The 19,727-nt window shown below is 41.1% G+C and overlaps 1 protein-coding gene across 1 annotated transcript; it reads right to left on the reverse strand.

Annotated features, from left to right (window-relative positions):
* Positions 1-744: 744 nt before the first annotated feature.
* On the reverse strand, positions 745-19,389 carry LOC307110071 (glycine N-acyltransferase-like; the record flags this gene model as incomplete). The annotated part of the gene is made up of 6 exons (XM_079789116.1): positions 19,244-19,389; positions 9,840-9,935; positions 8,005-8,112; positions 3,078-3,204; positions 1,361-1,532; positions 745-1,147 (listed from the first exon to the last, which is right to left on the reverse strand). Exons 2-6 carry the CDS (start codon positions 9,915-9,917, stop codon positions 745-747), a joined length of 888 nt encoding a protein of 295 aa, XP_079645242.1. The 5' UTR covers positions 9,918-9,935; positions 19,244-19,389.
* Between the last annotated feature and the right edge of the window lie 338 nt (positions 19,390-19,727).

The raw sequence follows: 19,727 nt of genomic DNA on the forward strand, positions 1-19,727 counted from the left end.
CCATAAACCCAACCCAGGCTCTTCCCATCATGAACCACTTTACTTCAACTTGTACAATCAACCACAAAATCTCTTTATTGTTTGGGGTTTGGGTGGATTTAAAAAGCTCTGCTTTTAGAAGCAACCTTGAATCATTTTCCTTGGTGTGGGAGTGAAGAGAGGACAGCCTAATATAAGTTAGTCTTTTTCTTCAAAACTCTCCCTGCCATATCATGTACACAATGTTTAACCTAGTATTTCATATATATTTGTGTATAATCCTTTAATGTATCGAGAAAACAGCAATCAGAGGAGAGGATGATCTCTACAGACCTACTGAGCAGAGACCACTTGCTGATTATTAAGAGAAAGACCATAGAAAGAGAGAAGAATAAGTCATAATGCTGAGAAACTATACCTCTCCCTCGAAAATCTGACAAGGCTCTATACATCTACACATTATGAGTTCCAGGAGAAGCCATTACAGGCAACATGCAGCTGATGAGAGTGTCATGGAGATGCCTGGAAGTGTGGGGAACTAAACCATGTGGAGTGCCTGGGGCTGCGTCAATCTGAGACATCTAAGGGAAGCCAGCAGTGACTTGAGTGCAGGGAACATGGTATTGAACATTCATACTGCCTCCCGAGACCCCACTGCTTTACTGATAATTACAATTATGTACAATTTATTCTTTTTCTCTGCCCACCCATCCGTTGCCCCAGCCACATGTTGGGGCCCATCTGATACTTGTTTGTAGGATGGTGTCACAGAGGCACACAGTTCCACTGGTTCCAGGTACAGGGCATGCGGATATAATGCAGATTATAACTCATTTTCTGCATAATTTTGAGATTCTTGTCAACGTGAGAATATATGGGAAAGCCGAGGTTATTAAGAGCCTGGGTCTGCTTATAGATGACATAGGTGATGAGGCCCTGATTCCGGTACTCAGGCAGGGTGCCTGCCATCCGTATCTCTCCTGTCTGGTCCATCAGGTCCCAGCACACAGGGTTCCCCTCAGGCCCCAGCAGACAGAATGTGGGGAAGGTCTGTATACAGCGCTCGATGAATCTCTGGCTCCTCTCATTGCCACCAAAATGCCAGAATTTATTCACCAGGGCAGCGTGGGTAACATCCAGGGATGAGAGTTTAAGCATTTCTTGATTGCTATGGAGGTTCCAAGAGAAAAGTAAAGTCCATGAGTACTTATTATATTTGTTCTTGTCCCTACTGTGTATAATACATTTCTTAAACAATGATTTGGGCTGCTTTGAAGAATATTGACTGTAGGGGGAGCAGGAGTGAAAGCAGAAAGAGAAGTTGGGAGGCTACTTCAGGAATGGGAGGTGTGAGTAGTGCAGTAACTTTTATGAAACTTACATGGCCTTGGGTTTGCCACCACCAGGTGCTAAGTTCTTTACATCCAACAGGGAAGGAATCAGTTTCTTTACAGTGTCAAGCATCACAAAGATAAAGCACTGTGTATGCTTGACTTTGAAGGATTTCCTGGCTGCGAGATTTTGTATCACTTCATTCAGGTTGGACTGGGAACCTAGATGGGATTTTAAGGAGACATGCAATTATTTCAGTGCAGTTTATGGAGAAGCTGTCCAGTGGAATGGCACATGTCTACCACTTAAGGTCCAAAAACCTAGGTTCTGGATTGGTGCTGCCGGCTGTTGATGGGACTCACGTAGTCAGGATTTATGCAATGAACATGCTCAGAGATTCATTCACAACCATGGTCATGCCATTCATGGTAATGCCAAGACTGGAACCAAGTTTTCTGGGCTACATGACTGTATTGTTTTGATAATCACAGGAGATGCATTATAAAAACAATAGTAGCCAACAAATCTGTGTGCTTACTCTGTTCATAGTATGGCAGATTGTTGCAGGAATGACCCACAATTTGCCCTTGTCTCTTTGTATCTTTTCCCTGGAATTGTCCAGTCCTACAGTGGCTTTGCCAATGGAAAAGAGTAAATTTGATGCTTGGAGAAGCTAACGGGGGCTTGCAACCTGGGCTTTCTTTGTGCTTCTGATTTCCTTGAGACCAACACTATATGGATAGGATTAGTCTAGTCAGCTTAGGACTTGTACTTCTATCATTCTGTCACTAAGGTGGTCAGCACCAACAGCCAGAACCGTCATTCAGGCATGTGAGTGAGGCCATACTAGAGCAACCAGCACATAGTCCATCCATTAACACCCTACTGCTGCAAGAGGAAATCCTGATGAAACCAGCAGAAGAACTGCCTTGCAAAACCCAGCCCAAATGTTGATTCACAGAATTATGGGGTTTGCTATGCAGTCCAAGTTAATTGACACAGCCAGCTATTGTGCTAAGCAATTCCTGTTCAACATGTTATCTAATCTTTTCAACACCCCTGTGTTTTAGCTACCATTATTCTCATTTTTATATATGACCTCAGGGAGGGTAAGTCATGTGGCTAGGATGATATAGCAAGTAACAGACAAATGCCATCCTAGGGAGTGTGATTCTGGATGGCATGCTCATAACCATGATGGTTTCCTTAATGATCTAGGACATTAGTCGGCAAACACATTAGTCAACTGAGCAAAATATCAACAGTACATCAATTAAAATTTCTTTTGAGAGCCAAATTTTTAAAACTTAAACTTCTAACGCCACTTCTTCAAAATAGTCTCGCCCAGGCTCTGGTATTTTGTGGAAGAGCCACACTCAAGGGGTCAAAGAGCCACATGTGGCTCGCGAGCCGCAGTTTGCCGACCACAGATCTAGGAGGTGCTTTATGGCATGAGTTGTCATTCTTATTCCTGGCATGTAAGGCCCTAGGGGAAGCTCTGTCCTGGCACTCAATCAACCTAAGGGATTCTAGATATGTGGGCAAAATAAATTCATGGCTATCAAACAATTATATTATGTTTCCTATATGAAACCCATTTTTTTTGCAAGCTTTGAGAGTGCTTTTCCCCATTACAGGTATATTCACAGCTGAGTAAAAAACTGATAGCAGGCTGAGGGTCTGAAGTATGGAGAAAGACACGAATCATAAGGGAAATTGTCAGGAGAGAGAAGTGAGTCAGCATACTTCCCATTTCTCTTACTTACTTTGGATCTGCAAATGCTGTTTCCAATTGATGACTTCTGGTGAGCCAAGCAATTCCTGACAGTTCTTGAGATCCTTAGAGTAGATTTGGTAAGTATTTGTGTAGTGATCAAGGTCATCCACCATTTCCTGTTTGCATTGGGAAAAGCAGAATCAACCAAAATATTTGTATTTTGTGATTGCCATACAGGTTTTCAGTTCCATTATGCTCTCATATTTTTTATTGTTTAAAGTATTATATATAGTAGTACATATATCTCCTTTTTCCCTCCCATTGACCTTCCCCCAGCCTCCCCTACCCTCTGTCGCATGCCCTCATCCCACCCCACCCCCCAGTGTCTTGTGTCCATTGGTTGTGCTTATATGCATGCATACAAGTCCTTTGGTTGATCTCTTCCCCCCCCTCCCACCCACCTCCCCAACACTCCCCAGCCTTCCTGCTGTAATTTGATAGTTTGTTTGGTACATTACTGCCTCTGTATCTATATTTTTGTTCTTCAGGTTATAATGTCCTTTATTTTACATAAATGAATGAGATCATGTGGTATTTTTCTTTTATTGCCTGGCTTATTTCACTTAACATAATTCTCTCCAGTTCCATCCACGCTGCTGCAAATGGTAAGAATTCCTTCTTTTTTATAGCAGTGTAGTATTCCATTGTATAGATATACCATAGTTTTCTAATCCACTCCTCTGCTGATGGGCATTTAGGCTGTTTCCAAATCTTAGCTATGGTGAATTGTGCTGCTATGAACATAGGGGTGCATATATCCTTTCTGATTGATGTTTCCAGTTCCTTGGGATATATTCCTAGAAGTGGGATTACTGGGTCAAATGGGAGTTCCATTTTTAGTTTGAGGAAACTCCATACTGTTCTCCACAGTGGCTGCACCAGTCTGCATTTCCACCAGCAGTGCACAAGGGTTCCTTTTTCTCCGCATCCTCCCCAGCTCTGGTCGTTTGTTGATTTGTTGATAACCATTCTGACAGGTGTGAGATGGTACCGCATTGTCATTTTGATTTGCATCTCTCAGATAATTAGTGACTTTGAGCATGTTTTCATATGTCTCCTGGTCTTCCTTCTGTCTTCTTTTAAAAAGTATCTATTTAGGTCCATTGCCCATTTTTTTTATTGGATCATTTATTTTCCTTTTATTAAGTTGTATGAGTTCCCTGTAAATGTTGGAGATTAAACCTCGATCAATGATAACATTTGTAAATGTGTTCTCCCATACAGTGGGCTTTCTTGTTGTTTTGTTGATGGTTTCTTTTGCTGTAGAAAAGCTTTTTATTTTGATATAGTCCCATTTATTTATTTTTTTTCTTTAGTTTCCATTGCCCTAGGAGCAGTGTCGGTGAAGAAATTGCTTTGGCTTATGTCTGAGATTTCTCTGCCTGTGGATGCCTCTAGTATTTTTATGATTTTTTGTCTTATGTGAAACTAGACCACCAACTTACACCATACACAAAAATAAACTCAAAATGGATAAAGAACTTAAAACATGCTCTGATATTTTTCAATATCAGGTGTTTTGTTGGTGTATTGCTTTTATTGAGGAATTGTTTATGTTATGAAGTCAAGTTAAGGACTTCCTTATTCAATTCATATTTTAAAATTTCCTGAATAAAACTATTCTGAACTCAGCTCTTGCTTTAAAATTTCTAACAAAAATGACCCATTTAGAATTTAACATTTCTTTCAAAAAGCACAGGACAGTCAGACTTTTAGTAAAATGCTTTTTGTACATGTTTATTCTCTTGTAGTAAATGTGTTAGCTCCAAAGGCTTCAGTAAACAAACAAACAAACAAAAAAACCAAACCAAAACGAAACAAAAACAAAGATACTTTGTGTTTTCTTATGATTTTTAAACAAATAAGATTAGGGAAATGTTCACATTCTATCATGCTATGCAAATTCTTAGGAACAGGCAGATGCAATTATCAGAACTTTCTAAACATCAATAATGATTTTCTAAATAAAGATGCAACATTTTCAAAACTAAAATCAAATAAAGTATTTAGCTAACATTTACAAAACTCAAGTAGAGAGTAAACCAACAGTGAACATCTTTGGCCAAATGTATAAATCTTGCTGTAGACCAAAGATTTCTACAAAATGTGGGCTCTGAACATGTCTCTATCAAAATTGATGGAGGTAACAGACTTAGAATACGCACCTATGAAATGGAACAGAAAAATGTTTTAAGATGAATAAGTTCTGAGGATCTCATGTACAGCATGGTGATTGTAGTTAGTAATACTGTATTATATATTCTTGAAAACTGCTAAGAGAGAAAATCTTAAATATTTTCACCACAAAAAGAAATAGTCATATGTAACATGATGGAGGTGTCAACTACAATCATGGTAATGGTAATTTTGCAATACATGTGTGTTTCAAATATACACATTGAACATCTTAAATATACACAGTCTTATATGTCAATTATCTCTCATAAGATGGAAAACCTTATTTTTAAAACTATATTTTTGAAAGTAGCTCAAATAGTACTTCTCATTGAGGTTTTATTAAGAATACAGTCCTTTTTTTCAAATTATTTGATTTGGTGAAATATTTTTTTTAACAATTTTACTTCTATAAAAGTTATATGCAAGTTTAATATTTTAATGTTAATAAACTAGAGGCCCCGTGCACAAATTCATGCACCAGTGATGTCCCTGTGCCTGGCCTGTGAGATTGGGCAAAAACTGGCTCTCCAACATCCCCTGAGGGGTCCCAGATTGCAAGAGGACACAGGCCAGGCCAAGGGACCCCACCGGTGCACAATTAGGGCCAGAGAGGGACGAGGGAGTTTGGCCATCTGGCAAGGGACTGAGGGAGCACTCCAGGGCATGTCTGGCCCATCTCACTCATCCCAATAGGCCGAACCACAGCAGCAAGCTAACCTACTGGTTGGAGCATCAGCCCCCTTGTGGTCAGTGCAGGTCATAGTGAGTAGTTGGGCAGCCTTAGCATATCAGTAGTATATTACACTTTGATTGGTTGAATGGACGACCAGATGACTGGACACTTAGCATATTAGGCTTTTATTATATAGGATTTTTAGTTTTGAAATATTTTAACTATTTAATTTCATTAATTTTTAAAAATTATCACTATATGTAACCAACAACTACTACCATGTCATTTCGCTCTTAAAGTTCCCTAATTCACTATGTTGTTTTAGACATTATGTCTCACAATTTGTAATTTGTTTGCTTTGGATGAAGTCCTATCCTGACCCTCTATAAAAAAAAATATTATTTATCCTTGACACGCAGTTTTTGTAAATTTTCCACTAGGAAACATTTCTGATCCTTTTTCTGCAACCTCTACTAAATAGAGTTTTTTTGGGTTTTTTGCCCTATTTTATTGACTTTATTGATGACAGTTGGTTAAAATACCATTTTGCCTCTCAATAGGAATGCAGTATCACAAGGAGAAGTTGTGAGTTCGCACTAGTGAGTTCATGTGGTTTCAAGGTTGATATTTTTAAAAGATAGGAAATAATTTTCCCCAATGTTAAGAGTTAAAAATGGAGCTACTGTTTGATTCATACCAATAAAGATGTTGAGTCTGAGAAATGTTGCTTTAATATCTATAACAAAAGATCAGCCTTATTTCTTACAACATAATATTACATTAACATAATCTTCCATTGGGTGCCTCTCTTTCCATTAACTAGAGGCAAGAAATAATGGAATACTATGCTGCTGTAAAAAAGAAGGAATTCTTACCATTTGCAACAGCATGGATGGAACTGGAGAGCATTATGCTAAGCAAAATAAGCCAGTCAGAGAAAGATAAATATCACATGATCTCACTCATTTGTGGAATATAATGAACAACATAAACTGAGGAACCAAAATTGATCCAGAGTCATAGAAGCATCAAACAAACTGTTCAACCTATGAGGGAAGGTAGAGGGTGAGGGGGTAAGAGATAAACCAAAGAACTTATGTGCATGCATATGAGCAAAACCCAATGGACACAGATAGGGGGGAAAAAGGGCACGTGGTGGGGTTAGGGAGAGGCTGGAGAGAGGTCAATGGGGGGGAAAAGGAGATTTATGTAATACTTTAAACAATAAAGAATTTAAATTAAAAAAGGAACTAATAAAGGGTGCTTGGTGTTCACCATAACCTGAATGCCATTTGAGGTGCTTTCTTGAAAACCAATTTAAACAATGAGTGAGTATGAAAATGTCTCCTATATAATTTTAATCAGCTTTCCATCTGTGTTATTTCTTTTTATAATAAAGTCCATTTTCCAATTATAGTTGCTTTTCAATATTATTTTATACTAGAGGCCCGGTGCATGAAATTCATGCCCGGGGAGGGTCCCAAGGCCTGGCCGGTGATCAGGGACAATCTGTGGAGCAATGGGCAGGGTGATCAGGGGGCGGCTCCATCCCGCTTGCCAGCCATCCCTGCCCCTCACCCCACCACTGCCGGTTGCCTCCCTCTGCAGGGCGACCAGTGTGGTGATCAGGGGATCCCTGCTGGCATCCACATTGGCTGACCTTGGGCCTGCGGGCTGGAGCAGCTCCTGCACTGAGCATCTGCCCCTTGTTGGTCAGTGTACATCATAGCGACTGGTCATTCCACTGGTCATTCTGCCATTTGGTCATTTTGCATATTAGGCTTTTATTATACAGTATAGGATTAGTTTCAGGTATACAGCATAGTGGTTAGACAATCATTACCTCATTCAATTCTCCTGTTGCTGCACATTTCAAACCATACTGTAATTTATCTGTGGATTCATCTGTATTCTCTTCCAGGCTGTGCAATTTTTGAGGACAGGGACTGTTCACTATTCCTGGGATTCATTTCTATATGCCCAGGTCTCCCACATTGCCAGGTGCAAATAAACACCTAGCAAGTAAAAATATAGATGCACAGTCATTCCATATCTGACACCTTACCTGATCCTGAGGGCGGACAACTACTGTATTAAAATCAGGCCACTTGTCCACCAGAGCCTTCAGCTTGAAAGGATTTCCTTGGTTCATGTGGAAGATGGTCCCATAAACCTGCAGCATTACAAGAAAGTGGGAGGGTCAATATACAGGGGTTGGTAAAAGTAGGTTCATCTGGAAAAACCTTGCAGGTTATGATTATTACCATAGTTTTATTAATTCTTTTTCACATACAACCGTAAAACTACTTTTCCCCAACCCTATATTATGAAAGGATGTTAAAGTAACTTGATTGATCAAGACATGGTTATTTCTATGAAATCATGGAATTCTATCATTGAAAGGTCTCTAATGAGTATTTCTGCCAAGCAATTTTAAGTTTTAGTGTTTTGCCTCAATAAATGTATCTTTTAGAAATATATTTACATTGTAAAATATTCAGACTAATAAAATTTATGAATAAAAATCATGAACTCTCAATTGTAGGATTTAGTAAACATGTTATGTATGTCAATTATACTTTCACTTTTAAATGGGTGAAAACATCTTTTAACCCTTTGCACTCGCTTGCTTTTTTCTCAATCCCTGCTACCGATGCTAACCGTGTCGAGTCACACTCGACATCGGAGTGCAAAAGGTTAATAGATTTCCTAATTTCATGTACATACACAAGAAATTTACAAAATAAAAATTTCAGATAGATGTGATTTTAAAATGTTTTTACCCATTGAATTAATACATTCTAGTCATGTTTCTTTTCCAATAAATAAAAATAATTTTATTGACCTCAGAGCATTCTATGACGGATGAACAAACCTTATTTCTTAAAATTTTCTTTTTAAATATATTTTTATTAATTTCAGAGAGAAAGGGAGAGGGAGAGAGAAAGAGAAACATCAATGATGAGAGAGAATCATTGATTGGCTGCCTCCAGCATGCCCCCCACTGGGGATCTAGCTCACACCCCAGGCAGGTGTCCTTGACTATAATTGAATCAGGGACCATTCAGTCCTTAGGCCAATGCTTTATCCATTGAGCTAAATCGACTATAGCTGTTTCTTAAACTTTTAATTATTCACATGAAGTAGCAAAGATAGTACAAAGAAGTTTCATAATATACCTCTCTTGCAAAGAAGTGATGTGAACATGAGTGTAAATGATGTGGAGCATGAGTGAATTCCCACCACAGAATAGCTGCTCATTAATAAACTAGAGGCCCAGTGCACAAAATTGTGCAAGGGAGGGGGGGTAGGAGCTCATTCCAGCCTTCACCCTCTCCAATCTGGGACCCCACGAGGGATGTCCGACTGCCCATTTAGGCCTGATCCCACCGGACATCCCTCTCAAAATCCAGGACTGCTGGCTCCCAGCCTCTCACCTGCCTGCCTGATTGCCCCTAACCATTTCTGCCTGCCAGCCTGATCACCCCCTAACCACTCCCCTGCCAGCCTGACTGATGCCCAACTGATCCCCGGCTGCCCTGATTGCCCCTAACTAACCTCCCCTGCCAGCCTGGCCACCCCCAATTGCCCTCCCCTGCAGGCCTTGTCCCTCCAAATGGCTCGCCTCTTCTGGCCCAGTCACCCATAACTGCCCTCCCTTGCAGGCCTGGTCCCTTCCAACTGCCCTCCCCTGCTGGCCTGATCATCCACAACTGGCCTCTCCTGACGGCCATCTTGTGTACACATGGTGGGAGCCATATTTGATCACATGGGGGAGACCATCTTGTGTGTTGAAGTGATGGTCAATTTGCATATTACTCTTTTATTAGATAGGATCCTTCTGTTCCCCACATCTATCAAAAGAATACATGACCTTTTCTTTCCCTGAGATTGTCTCACCTTTAAGGACTCAGGAAGGCTCTTCCTCAAGGATTTTTCTAGCATCTGAAGCATCTGTGGACCCTGCAAGTGGAGCATCTTGACCGGTATTTTAGCCTAGAGGGAGAATCAACAAATAGTCAGGATGAGAAAATGTTGAACCCACAGGAACTAGATCTACACACCTTAACCTGAATATTAGAAGGTAACAGGTAAAATAACTCTGCCCACTTCCAATATAACTGCCTTGGGGGAAGAGAAAGCAGAATCACACTAGATTTCTACCATTACTATGAAGGAGAACAACATAAAAGTTCGGATGGGACCACCACCAAGAGACAAGAGTAGCAGGTTCTATGCTAATGTCCAGGACCTTCTTCAGTGCCTTCTATTGGTGTTACCCATACTGAAGTCCTCGGTAACGCCAAGGAAGGAGGAAGTTGGCAGAAAGCACCTGATTCTCTTTTTGAAAATGTTCCCTTCACTTTCTTACACTACCCTGAAATTTTCTTTAATAAACATTTATGTTAACAAATACGTTCTTTAAATATGTTAGTGCATCTTTGGCAATTAGGTTGCAGCCAGTGATTCCCTCAGTGCCACCACTAACAACCTCTGTAGCCTTGGAAAAGTTCCTTACCCTCTTGGTTTCATGGTTTACTCATTTCTTCTAATGAAAACAGATTCTACCTAGAAAATTATTGTCTCTTTGCCATCTTGCAAGATGGAGGGTAAAGAAGCTGAGAAGCTGGATACTAAGGAGAAGAAAACTGGAGCTAAGAAGCCTGATGCTGGTGACAAGGTGAAGAAGGGTAACCCCAAGGTCAACGTGTAAGAAGAGGAAGCCCCACATAGGTGAAACCCTGTCCTGGTCAGAGGAATTGGCAGATATTCCTGGTCGGCTATGTATTCCTTTTTTTTTTTTTCTTTTTGATTAAGGTGTTACATATGTGTCCTTATTCCCCCATTACCCTCCCATCCCCCCCTCATGCCCTCATCCCCCCTGTTGTCTGTGTCCATTGGTTAGGCTTATATACATGCATACAAGTCCTTTAGTTGATCTCTTCCCCTTACCCCCACCCTCCCCTACCTTCCCTCTGAGTTTTAATCGTCTGATCAATGTTTCTCTGTCTCTGGATCTATTTTTGTTCATCAGTTTATGTTGTTCATTATATTCCATAAATGAGTGAGATCGTGTGATATGTATCTTTCTCTGCCTGGCTTATTTCACTTAGCATAATGCTCTCCAGTTCCATCCATGCTGTTGCAAATGGTAAGAACTCCTTTTTTACTGCAGTGTAGTATTCCATTGTGTAGATATACCACAGTTTTTAAATCCACTCATCTGCTGATGGGCACTTAGGCTCTTTCCAAATCTTAGCTATTGTAAATTGTGCTGCTATGAACATAGGGGTGCATATGTGCTTTCTAATTGGTGTTTCTTTTTTCTTGGGATATATTCCTAGAAGTGAGATCACTGGGTCAAATGGGAGTTCTATTTTTAGTTTTTGAGGAAATTCCATACTCTTCTCCACAGTGGCTACACCAGTCTGCATTTCCACCAGCAGTGCACAAGGGTTCCTTTTTCTCCCCCGCACTTGTTATTTTTTTGTGTGTTTTTTTAAAAAATATATTTCTTTATTGATTTCAGAAAGAGGAAGGGAGAGGAAGAGAGAGATAGGAACATCAATGATGACAGAGAATCACTGATTGGCTGCCTCCTGCACGCACCCCACTGGGATTGAGCCCACAACCCCAGCATGTGCCCTTGATTGGAATCGAACCCGGGACCCTTTAGTCTGCAGGCCGACACTCCTTCCACTGAGCCAAACTGGCTAGGGTTGTCATTTGTTGATTTGTTGATGATAGCCATTCTGACAGGTGTGAGATGGTACTGCATTGTCTTTTTGATTTGCATCTCTCAGATGATTAGTGACTTTAAGTATGTTTTCATATGCCTCTTGGCCTTCCTTCTGTCTTCTTTCAAAAAGTATCTATTTAGGTCCATTGCCCCATTTTTCTCTGGGGTGTTTATCTACCTTTTGTTAAGTTGTACGAGTTCCCTGTAGATGTTGGAGATTAAGCCCTTATGAGTGATAACATTGGCAAATATATTCTCCCATTTAGTGGGCTTACTTGTTGTTTTGTTGATGGTTTCCTTTGCTGTGAAAAAGCTTTTTATTTTGATGTAGTCCCATTTGTTTATTTTCTCTTTAGTTTCCATTGCCCTAGGACAGTGGTCGGCAAACTCATTACTCAACAGAGCCAAATATCAACATTACAACGATTGAAATTTCTTTTGAGAACCAAATTTTTTAAAACTTAAACTTCCTCTAACACCACTTCTTCAAAATAGACACGCCCAGGCCATGGTATTTTGTGGAAGAGCCACACTCAAGGGGCCAAAGAGCCGCATGTGGCTCGCGAGCCGCAGTTTTCAGACCACTGCCCTAGGAGCAGTATCAGTGAAGAAATTGCTTCGGCATATGTCTGAGATTTCTCTGCCTGTGGATTCCTCTAGTATTTTTATGGTTTCCCATCTTATGTTTAAGTCCTTTATCCATTTTGAGTTTATATTTGTGTATGATGTAAGTTGGACCCAGTTTCAGTTTTTTGCATGTATCTGTCCAATTTTCCCAACATCATTTATTGAAGGGACTGTCTTGACTCTATTGTGTGTTCATGCCTCTTTTGTTGAATATTAATTGAGCATAGTGGTCTGGGTCGATTTCTGGGTTCTCTATTCTATTCCATTGATCTATATGTCTGTTCTTGTGCCAGTACCAGGCTGTTTTGAGAACAGTGGCTTTGTAATACAGCTTGATATCTGGTATTGAAATCCCACCTACTTTTGTTCTTCTTTCTCAAGATGGCTGCAGCTATTTGGGGTCTTTTTATATTCCAGATGAATTTTTGGAGAGTTCTTTCTTTTTTTTTTTAAATTTCTTTATTGATTAAGGTGTCACATATTTGTCCTCATCCCCCCATTCCCATCCCACACCCCTCCCCATGGATGCCCCAACCCCCTGTTGAACTTAACCATTGGTTAGGCTCTTATGCATGCACACAAGATCTTTGGTTGATCTCTCCCTTCTCCCCCCACCCTCCCCTATCCTCCCTCTGAGGCCCGATAGTCCGATCGATGCCTCCTTGTTTCTGGTTCTGTTCTTGTTCATCAGTCCATGTTGTTCATCATTTCCCCTAGATGAGCGAAATCATGTGTCACTAGAGATATACTTATAAGAATTGAATGTGCGACGAGCAATAATAGTTATGCTGACAGGCAAATGAATCAGTCTGTAGTGAGTTTCTTTCTGGACCAACAGTTCTTTTGAGACCCAATATCAATGTCCACCAGTTCCTTATGAGTACATGTCGGCACTGACCCCTCAGCTCTGGATGGTGGACAAATGGTGGTAATGCAGGTCCGACTCCCTCTGGTTTGGACTCGGCCGGACCCAGGGGCACGGCTTCACCCGGATCCAGGGGCCCACGGCCTCACCCGGACCCGGGGCCAGGCTCACCCGGATCCAGGGGCCCACGGCCTCACCCGGACCCGGGACCCAGGCTCACCCAGATCCAGGGGCCCACGGCCTCACCCGGACCCAGGACCCAGGCTCACCCGGATCCAGGGGCCCACAGCCTCACCCGGACCCGGGACCCAGGCTCACCCGGATCCAGGGGCCCACGGCCTCACCCGGACCCAGGGGCAGGCTCACCCAGATCCTGGGGCCCACAGCCTCACCCGGACCCGGGGCCAGGCTCACCCGGATCCAGGGGCCCACGGCCTCACCCGGACCCGGGGCCAGGCTCACCCGGATCCAGGGGCCCACGGCCTCACCCGGACCCGGGGCCAGGCTCACCCGGATCCAGGGGCCCACGTCCTCACCCGGACCCGGGGCCAGGCTCACCCGGATCCAGGGGCCCACGTCCTCACCCGGACCCGGGGCCAGGCTCACCCGGATCCAGGGGCCCACGGCCTCGCCCGGACCCGGGGTGGAGAGTTCTTTCTACGTCTGTTAAATATGCCATTGGTATTTTAATGGGGAGTGCATTGAATCTATAGATTGTTTTGGGTAGTATGGACATTTTAATGATGTCTATTCTACCAATACATGAACATGGTATGTTCTTCCATCTGTTTATGTCTTCCTCTATCTCTTTTTTCAGTGTCCTATAGTTTTCTGAGTATAGGTCTTTTACCTCCTTAGATAAGTTTATTCCTAGGTATCTTAATTTTTTTGGTGCAATAGTAAATGGGATGGCTTTTTTAATCTCTCTTTCTGTGAGTTCATTATTGGTGTATAGAAATGCCATAAATTTCTTGGCATTAATTTTGTATCCTGCTACATTGCCGAATTCATTTATTAAGTCTAATAATTTTTTGATGGAGTTGGCTATGTATTCCCAAAGGCCATGCACAAGTGGAATTATTCAGTAGCTAAATCCTGGATTGAAACGAAAAAGGAAAAAGTTCCTGCTACTGTCACAAAACCAGTTGGTAGTGACAAGAAAGGTGGTACCCAAGTGCTTATACTTTGCAAAATGCCTAGATACTGAAGATGTGCCTCTAAAGCTGTTGAGCCACAACAAGAAACCCTTCAGTAAGCATGTGAGAAAACTGTGGGCCAACATTACTCCCGGGACCATTCTGGTCATCCTCCCCAGGCACCACAGTGGCAAGAGAGTGGTTTTCTTAAAGCAGCTGAGCAGGGGCCTTAATGTCTGCAACTCTGTGCCTTAGTTAAGTTCCTCTGCATAGAACACACCAGAAATTCATCATCACCCTCTCTACCAAAACCAATACCAGTGTTTTGTTAGTTTTTTGTAAGAAATTTAGTACACCAGTTTGTGAGGATAAAGCCCACTGGTGAGAGCAAACACAGAGGAGAGGTGAAAATGCCAAACATCTCACTGGTGCTTACTTTAGGCAGAAGGAACAGTGCCATCCCAGTCACCAGGAGAGTGATCTCTCCACACAGAGAAACAGAAATAAGAGAGGACAGGGAAGTGGGAGGTTGATCAGAAAGCCATGGATTTGCAACTTCTGCCAAAAATCAAAGGTTTCCTCAGCTCCAGGCTACCTCCCCTCTGTGGTTGCTCTCATGCCGGAAACCGAACATTGAGACATTGGAACTTAAATATGAAAAGGGAATCCGGAATGATTTGGTCAACCTTAATCGCTCTGAATGGTCAGAGCTAGTCACTCATTGTTTAGTTGAGACATTGGTAGTTAAAGAAACTCTCACCTGTTAATCATATGTAAATTTTTGCTGATTGTCTTTTGTTGTAATTTCCTGCCTAAAGGATATGGGTGTATCTCAGAACCCCAATAAAAGGGATGGCAAAGGCCAGAGCAGTGAGCAGTCCTCCCACTAGAGGTGGGCTCCCGCCTGGCCCCCATTTTCCCAAATTGATTCTTTTCTAGCTTCTTTTCATTTTGATTGCGGCCTTCTCCAGAAACCGGACCTGAACGGGAACCCTGAATCACGCAGGACGTGACAAGGGATTTCCACACTCTCACCAACTGGCTTTAGCCTCACAAATTGGTGTCCGAAATGTCTTACAAAAACCTAACTGAACACCTTGTTGGTATAGAAATAAAAAGAAAATAATAGTGATGGTTAAATGAGTTAATACATATTAAGTATATAGTAGAGTTTTTAGCATATAATATCTCAAAATTATTATATTTATTACTGTTATTATTAATCAGTGGCCCAGTGCAGAAAATTCGTGCACGGGGGCGGGGGGCATGTTCCTCAGCCCATCCTGCACCCTCTGCAATCTGAATACCCTCGAAGGATGTCCTACTGCTGGTTGTCAGGGATCGGGCCTAAACCAGCAGTTGGACATCCCTCTCACAATCTGGGACTCCTGGCTCCTAACTGCTCATCTGCCTGCCTGCTTGCCTGATTGCCCCTAACCCCTCTGCCTGCTGGCCTGCTTACCCCAACTGCCCCCTGCCCCCAGCCTGCTCACCCCCAAATTCCTGCCCGCCAGCCTGATCACCCCCAACTGTTCCCCGTGCCAGCCTGCTCACCCCCAACTCCCCCCCCCCCGCGAGCTGGCCTGCTGCCCCTACATTTCCTCCCCACTGGCCTGCTTGCCCCCAACTGCCCCCCTGCTGGCCTTCTCACTCCAAACTGCACTCCCCCCCACTGTCCTGATCACCTCCAACTAACCACCACTGAGAGCCTGCTCACCCAAAACTGGCCCCCTTCTGGTCTATTTACCCCCCAAAAACGCCACCCCCCAACAGCCTGATGACCCACAACTGCCCTCCCCTCTTGGCCTCTAACCGCCTCAATCTCAGCCCCACCACCATGGCTTTGTCCAGAAGAACATCCGGAAGGTCTCCCAATCTAATTAGCATATTACCCTTTTATTAGTATAGATATCATTACTGGAAGCTAACCACACATTATTTCAGCTAAGTCCATTGGACTGATTATTGTTGTTGTTATTTTTTAAGAAATGGGGTGTAACTTTAACCTAGCCCACCATGTGAGTGCTTTCAGTGTGAATCGTGTCCTAAGAATAACATCAACAATTACGTGAGAGACAGTTTGTGGGGATTAAATGAGGTAATCTAGGCACTGGCACCAAGTGAGTGAAAAAGACCATGGGAATTTCTTAGTAAGTACCAGGCACATAATAATATTTGTGTGTCATGATTACCATCATTCCCTGAAGGAAGCAGAGAAAAGATTGTTTGATGTACTCAGCCCTTTAGTACTGAGCACTCTGGCTTCCCAGAACTTTGGCCAGGATGTGTAGCATTCTTTCTTTCCTTTATTTTCTTTATTTTCTCTTCTTTCTTCCTTCTTCCTTCCTTTCTTCCTTTTTTCCTTCCTTCCTTCCTCCCTCCCTCCCACCCTCCCTTTCTTTCTTTCTTTCTTCTCTCTCTCTCTCTCTCTCTCTCTCTCTCTCTCTCTCTCTCTCTCTCTCTTCCTTCCTTCCTTCCTTCCTTCCTTCCTTCCTTCCTTTCTTTCTTTCTTTCTTTCTTTCTTTCTTTCTTTCTTTCTTTCTTTCTTCCTTCCTTCCTTCCTTCCTTCCTTTCTTTCTTTCTTTCTTTCTTTCTTTCTTTCTTTCTTTCTTTCTTTCTTTCTTTCTTCTTTCTTGTTTAAAAAACACATGTCTTTTGTGAATGATCATCTACAGCGATGGGACCAGTGGTGGTTGTTTCAATGGGAAAATGTTTCTGGTTCTAAAGATCTCATTTACTCTTTGGTACCTGCTGTTTGAGCAGGTTGAAATTGCACAAGTGAATGATCTTGACTTTTCCATGTGCATGTGTCCTGTCCCACACCCTTAGTTGCTTGTCAGTCCTATGAGGAAAAATAACAGCCATTTTATCCCCCTAACACTACTGCTCAGTTGGGGGAGAGGAAAGTCTTTTTTGGCATCGTTATGATTTTTTTTTTTTTTTGGTCCCTTTTAAAAACAACTTTAAAGCTGAGTAATTTATTTCATTCTTTAAATTATATTTTTACTGATTTCAGAGAGGAAAGGAGAGGGAGAAAGAGATAGAAACATCAATGATGAGAGAGAATCATTGATCAGAGGCCTCCTGCATGCCCCCTACTGGGGATTGAGCCCGCAACCAGGTCATGTGCCCTTGACCAGAATCAAACCTGGGACTCTTCAGTCCACAGGCAAACACTGTATCCACTGAGCCAAACTGGCTAGGGCACACTGAGTAAATTAAATGGGCACAATTAAAAGCATATAAGTGAACAATTCTATAGATTTGACATGTTATAAGCCCATGAAACCTTCATCTTACTTAGAAGAGAGAACATTTCCTTCATCCTCAACATTTATGAAACTTGAAGTGGCTCTAAAATAGCTGATGTGGGTTTTCAGCCTTGGCAGTGGGCAAAGTCCACAAAGAAGGCGCTTTAGACCCAGTCTTCCCCTTACTGGAAATGTTTTCAAAAGGAACAACGCAAACAAGGAAAATGAGTTGTAAAGAGTAGTTTTATAAAGCAACATCAACAAATAGGAAAAAATAAGACACAATCACTTTTGTACTGGGGTAAGGTTACATAAATTATGACCTGTTAGTATATTGCAAATGCAAGGAGCCATTAACATAAGAACCTTGATACAACACAGGCATGCACAAGGGACAATATTAAAACAAAAGAAGAAAATGTGTAACAGAAAATAGTACATAGTTTTTTATGATTATTATAATACCTCTATATAAACTGTGCTTATACATATTCAATATGAAATATACATGGGAATTTTAAGAATATAGAAACTAAAATTTAGAAGGGAAAATAAAATATTAAAAACTATTTTATAAAGAAAAGAAAAATTCTACTATCCAGTTAATATGGATACGTATTAACTTAAGAATATGTACCCAAATTTTTTTAGGCATTGCTTTATTTTTTACAAAAATAAGGGCATGATATATATATATATATAATTTTAGCTTGTTTTTAAAATGACATAATCCATGTGATCAAATATGTTTAGAACATGAATGTTAAAATGTATCTATATATAGTGAACATAATTTCATTATTATAAATAATAGATATTATATTTTTATTATTCTATTGTATGCTTGTATCATACATATTTTGAACCAGTCTCCTATTGTTGGACATTAGAGTTGGTAACTCTTTTTCTCTATTGCTAATAATTTTCTGTTGAACATATTCTCTTAATATGCATCCATGTTTATTTTCTTAAGATAAAGTTCTTAGAAGTGTAATCGCTGGATGAAATGCTTATTTTTAAGCTTTAAATAATATTCACATATATTAAACAAAAATTTTAAAAGCCTATTTTATGGTCAGATAAAATCTTTTAAATTACTTCCCCCCCACCCCCCCCACACACACACACACATACACACACATGTTTTAAATGAACAGTACTTCTGGTCTGAATATTTTCTCTTTGATTTTATTTTTTTCTATTTATTTTTTTTTAATTCTGATTTTAATAGAGTACTTTACCCTCCTGGTTAACACTTATCCAAGGAATAAGATGCCTCCTTTAGAATGTTTCTCCAAGGAAAAACAAAATAATGTCTGCATAGTGTCTCTATACACTAGGTACTAAATTAATGTTACTTGGACAAAGAATCCTTTCTTTTCAATGTTATTACCTCTCCCTTAACCCTCCAGCTTCCAAAATCCCTTCATAAGATTTATTTGATCATAAAGGAGAACTAACTTAGTCCTCCTGAGAACTTTTCCACCTTACATCTGCTGTGTACATAGTAGGTACAGAAACATTGTCTCTCAATGGTAATAGATTCCCTTTCCCATGGTCCAAGTATCACTAAATAAGCTCAACACTTCCTCTCTAAAATCACCAAGGTCATTAGTTGTAGGAGAAAAGGGAGAAGAGGGGGGTGTCACAAAGAAGTGGTTCTTTCCAATAAGATGAGTTCTCACCTGGACGTTGAACTCCTTGCAGACTAGTCTCCAGGAACAAATGAAAGGCAGCAGTCTTTTCCAGAATATAAAATCCCCGTTATCCTTGCATGCACAGCTCAAACCTGCAAAGCGTGTTTTGGAAATTTTCTACTGAAATCATTAAGTTGAAGCACTTAATGCAGGACTTGCCCTTTTAAAGTCTGAGAGGAATGGGAAATTTCTGTTAACTGGTGTGGGATCCAGAGGCATTCAGTCCCTCCCTCTTGGTGGCATATTCAGCAAGCTGGTTCTACAAGTTTGGGAGTCTGCTTGTGTCCTAGGTTGGATCCATTTAGCAGTGTTTGTCCAGTTGTCTAATCTTTGTGCTTCAGTTTCTTCATCTATAGGTAGGGTGAATAATAGTAACCAATCTTACTAGAGTTTTTGTTTTTAATTAAATAAGCTAACATTTATGAAGTGCTATCAGAAGTGATATTGTTCTATTTCTTTGAAAACTATATAG

The sequence above is a fragment of the Cnephaeus nilssonii genome (genome assembly GCF_951640355.1).
Source record: "Cnephaeus nilssonii genome assembly, chromosome: 13".
NCBI lineage: Eukaryota > Metazoa > Chordata > Mammalia > Chiroptera > Vespertilionidae > Cnephaeus > Cnephaeus nilssonii.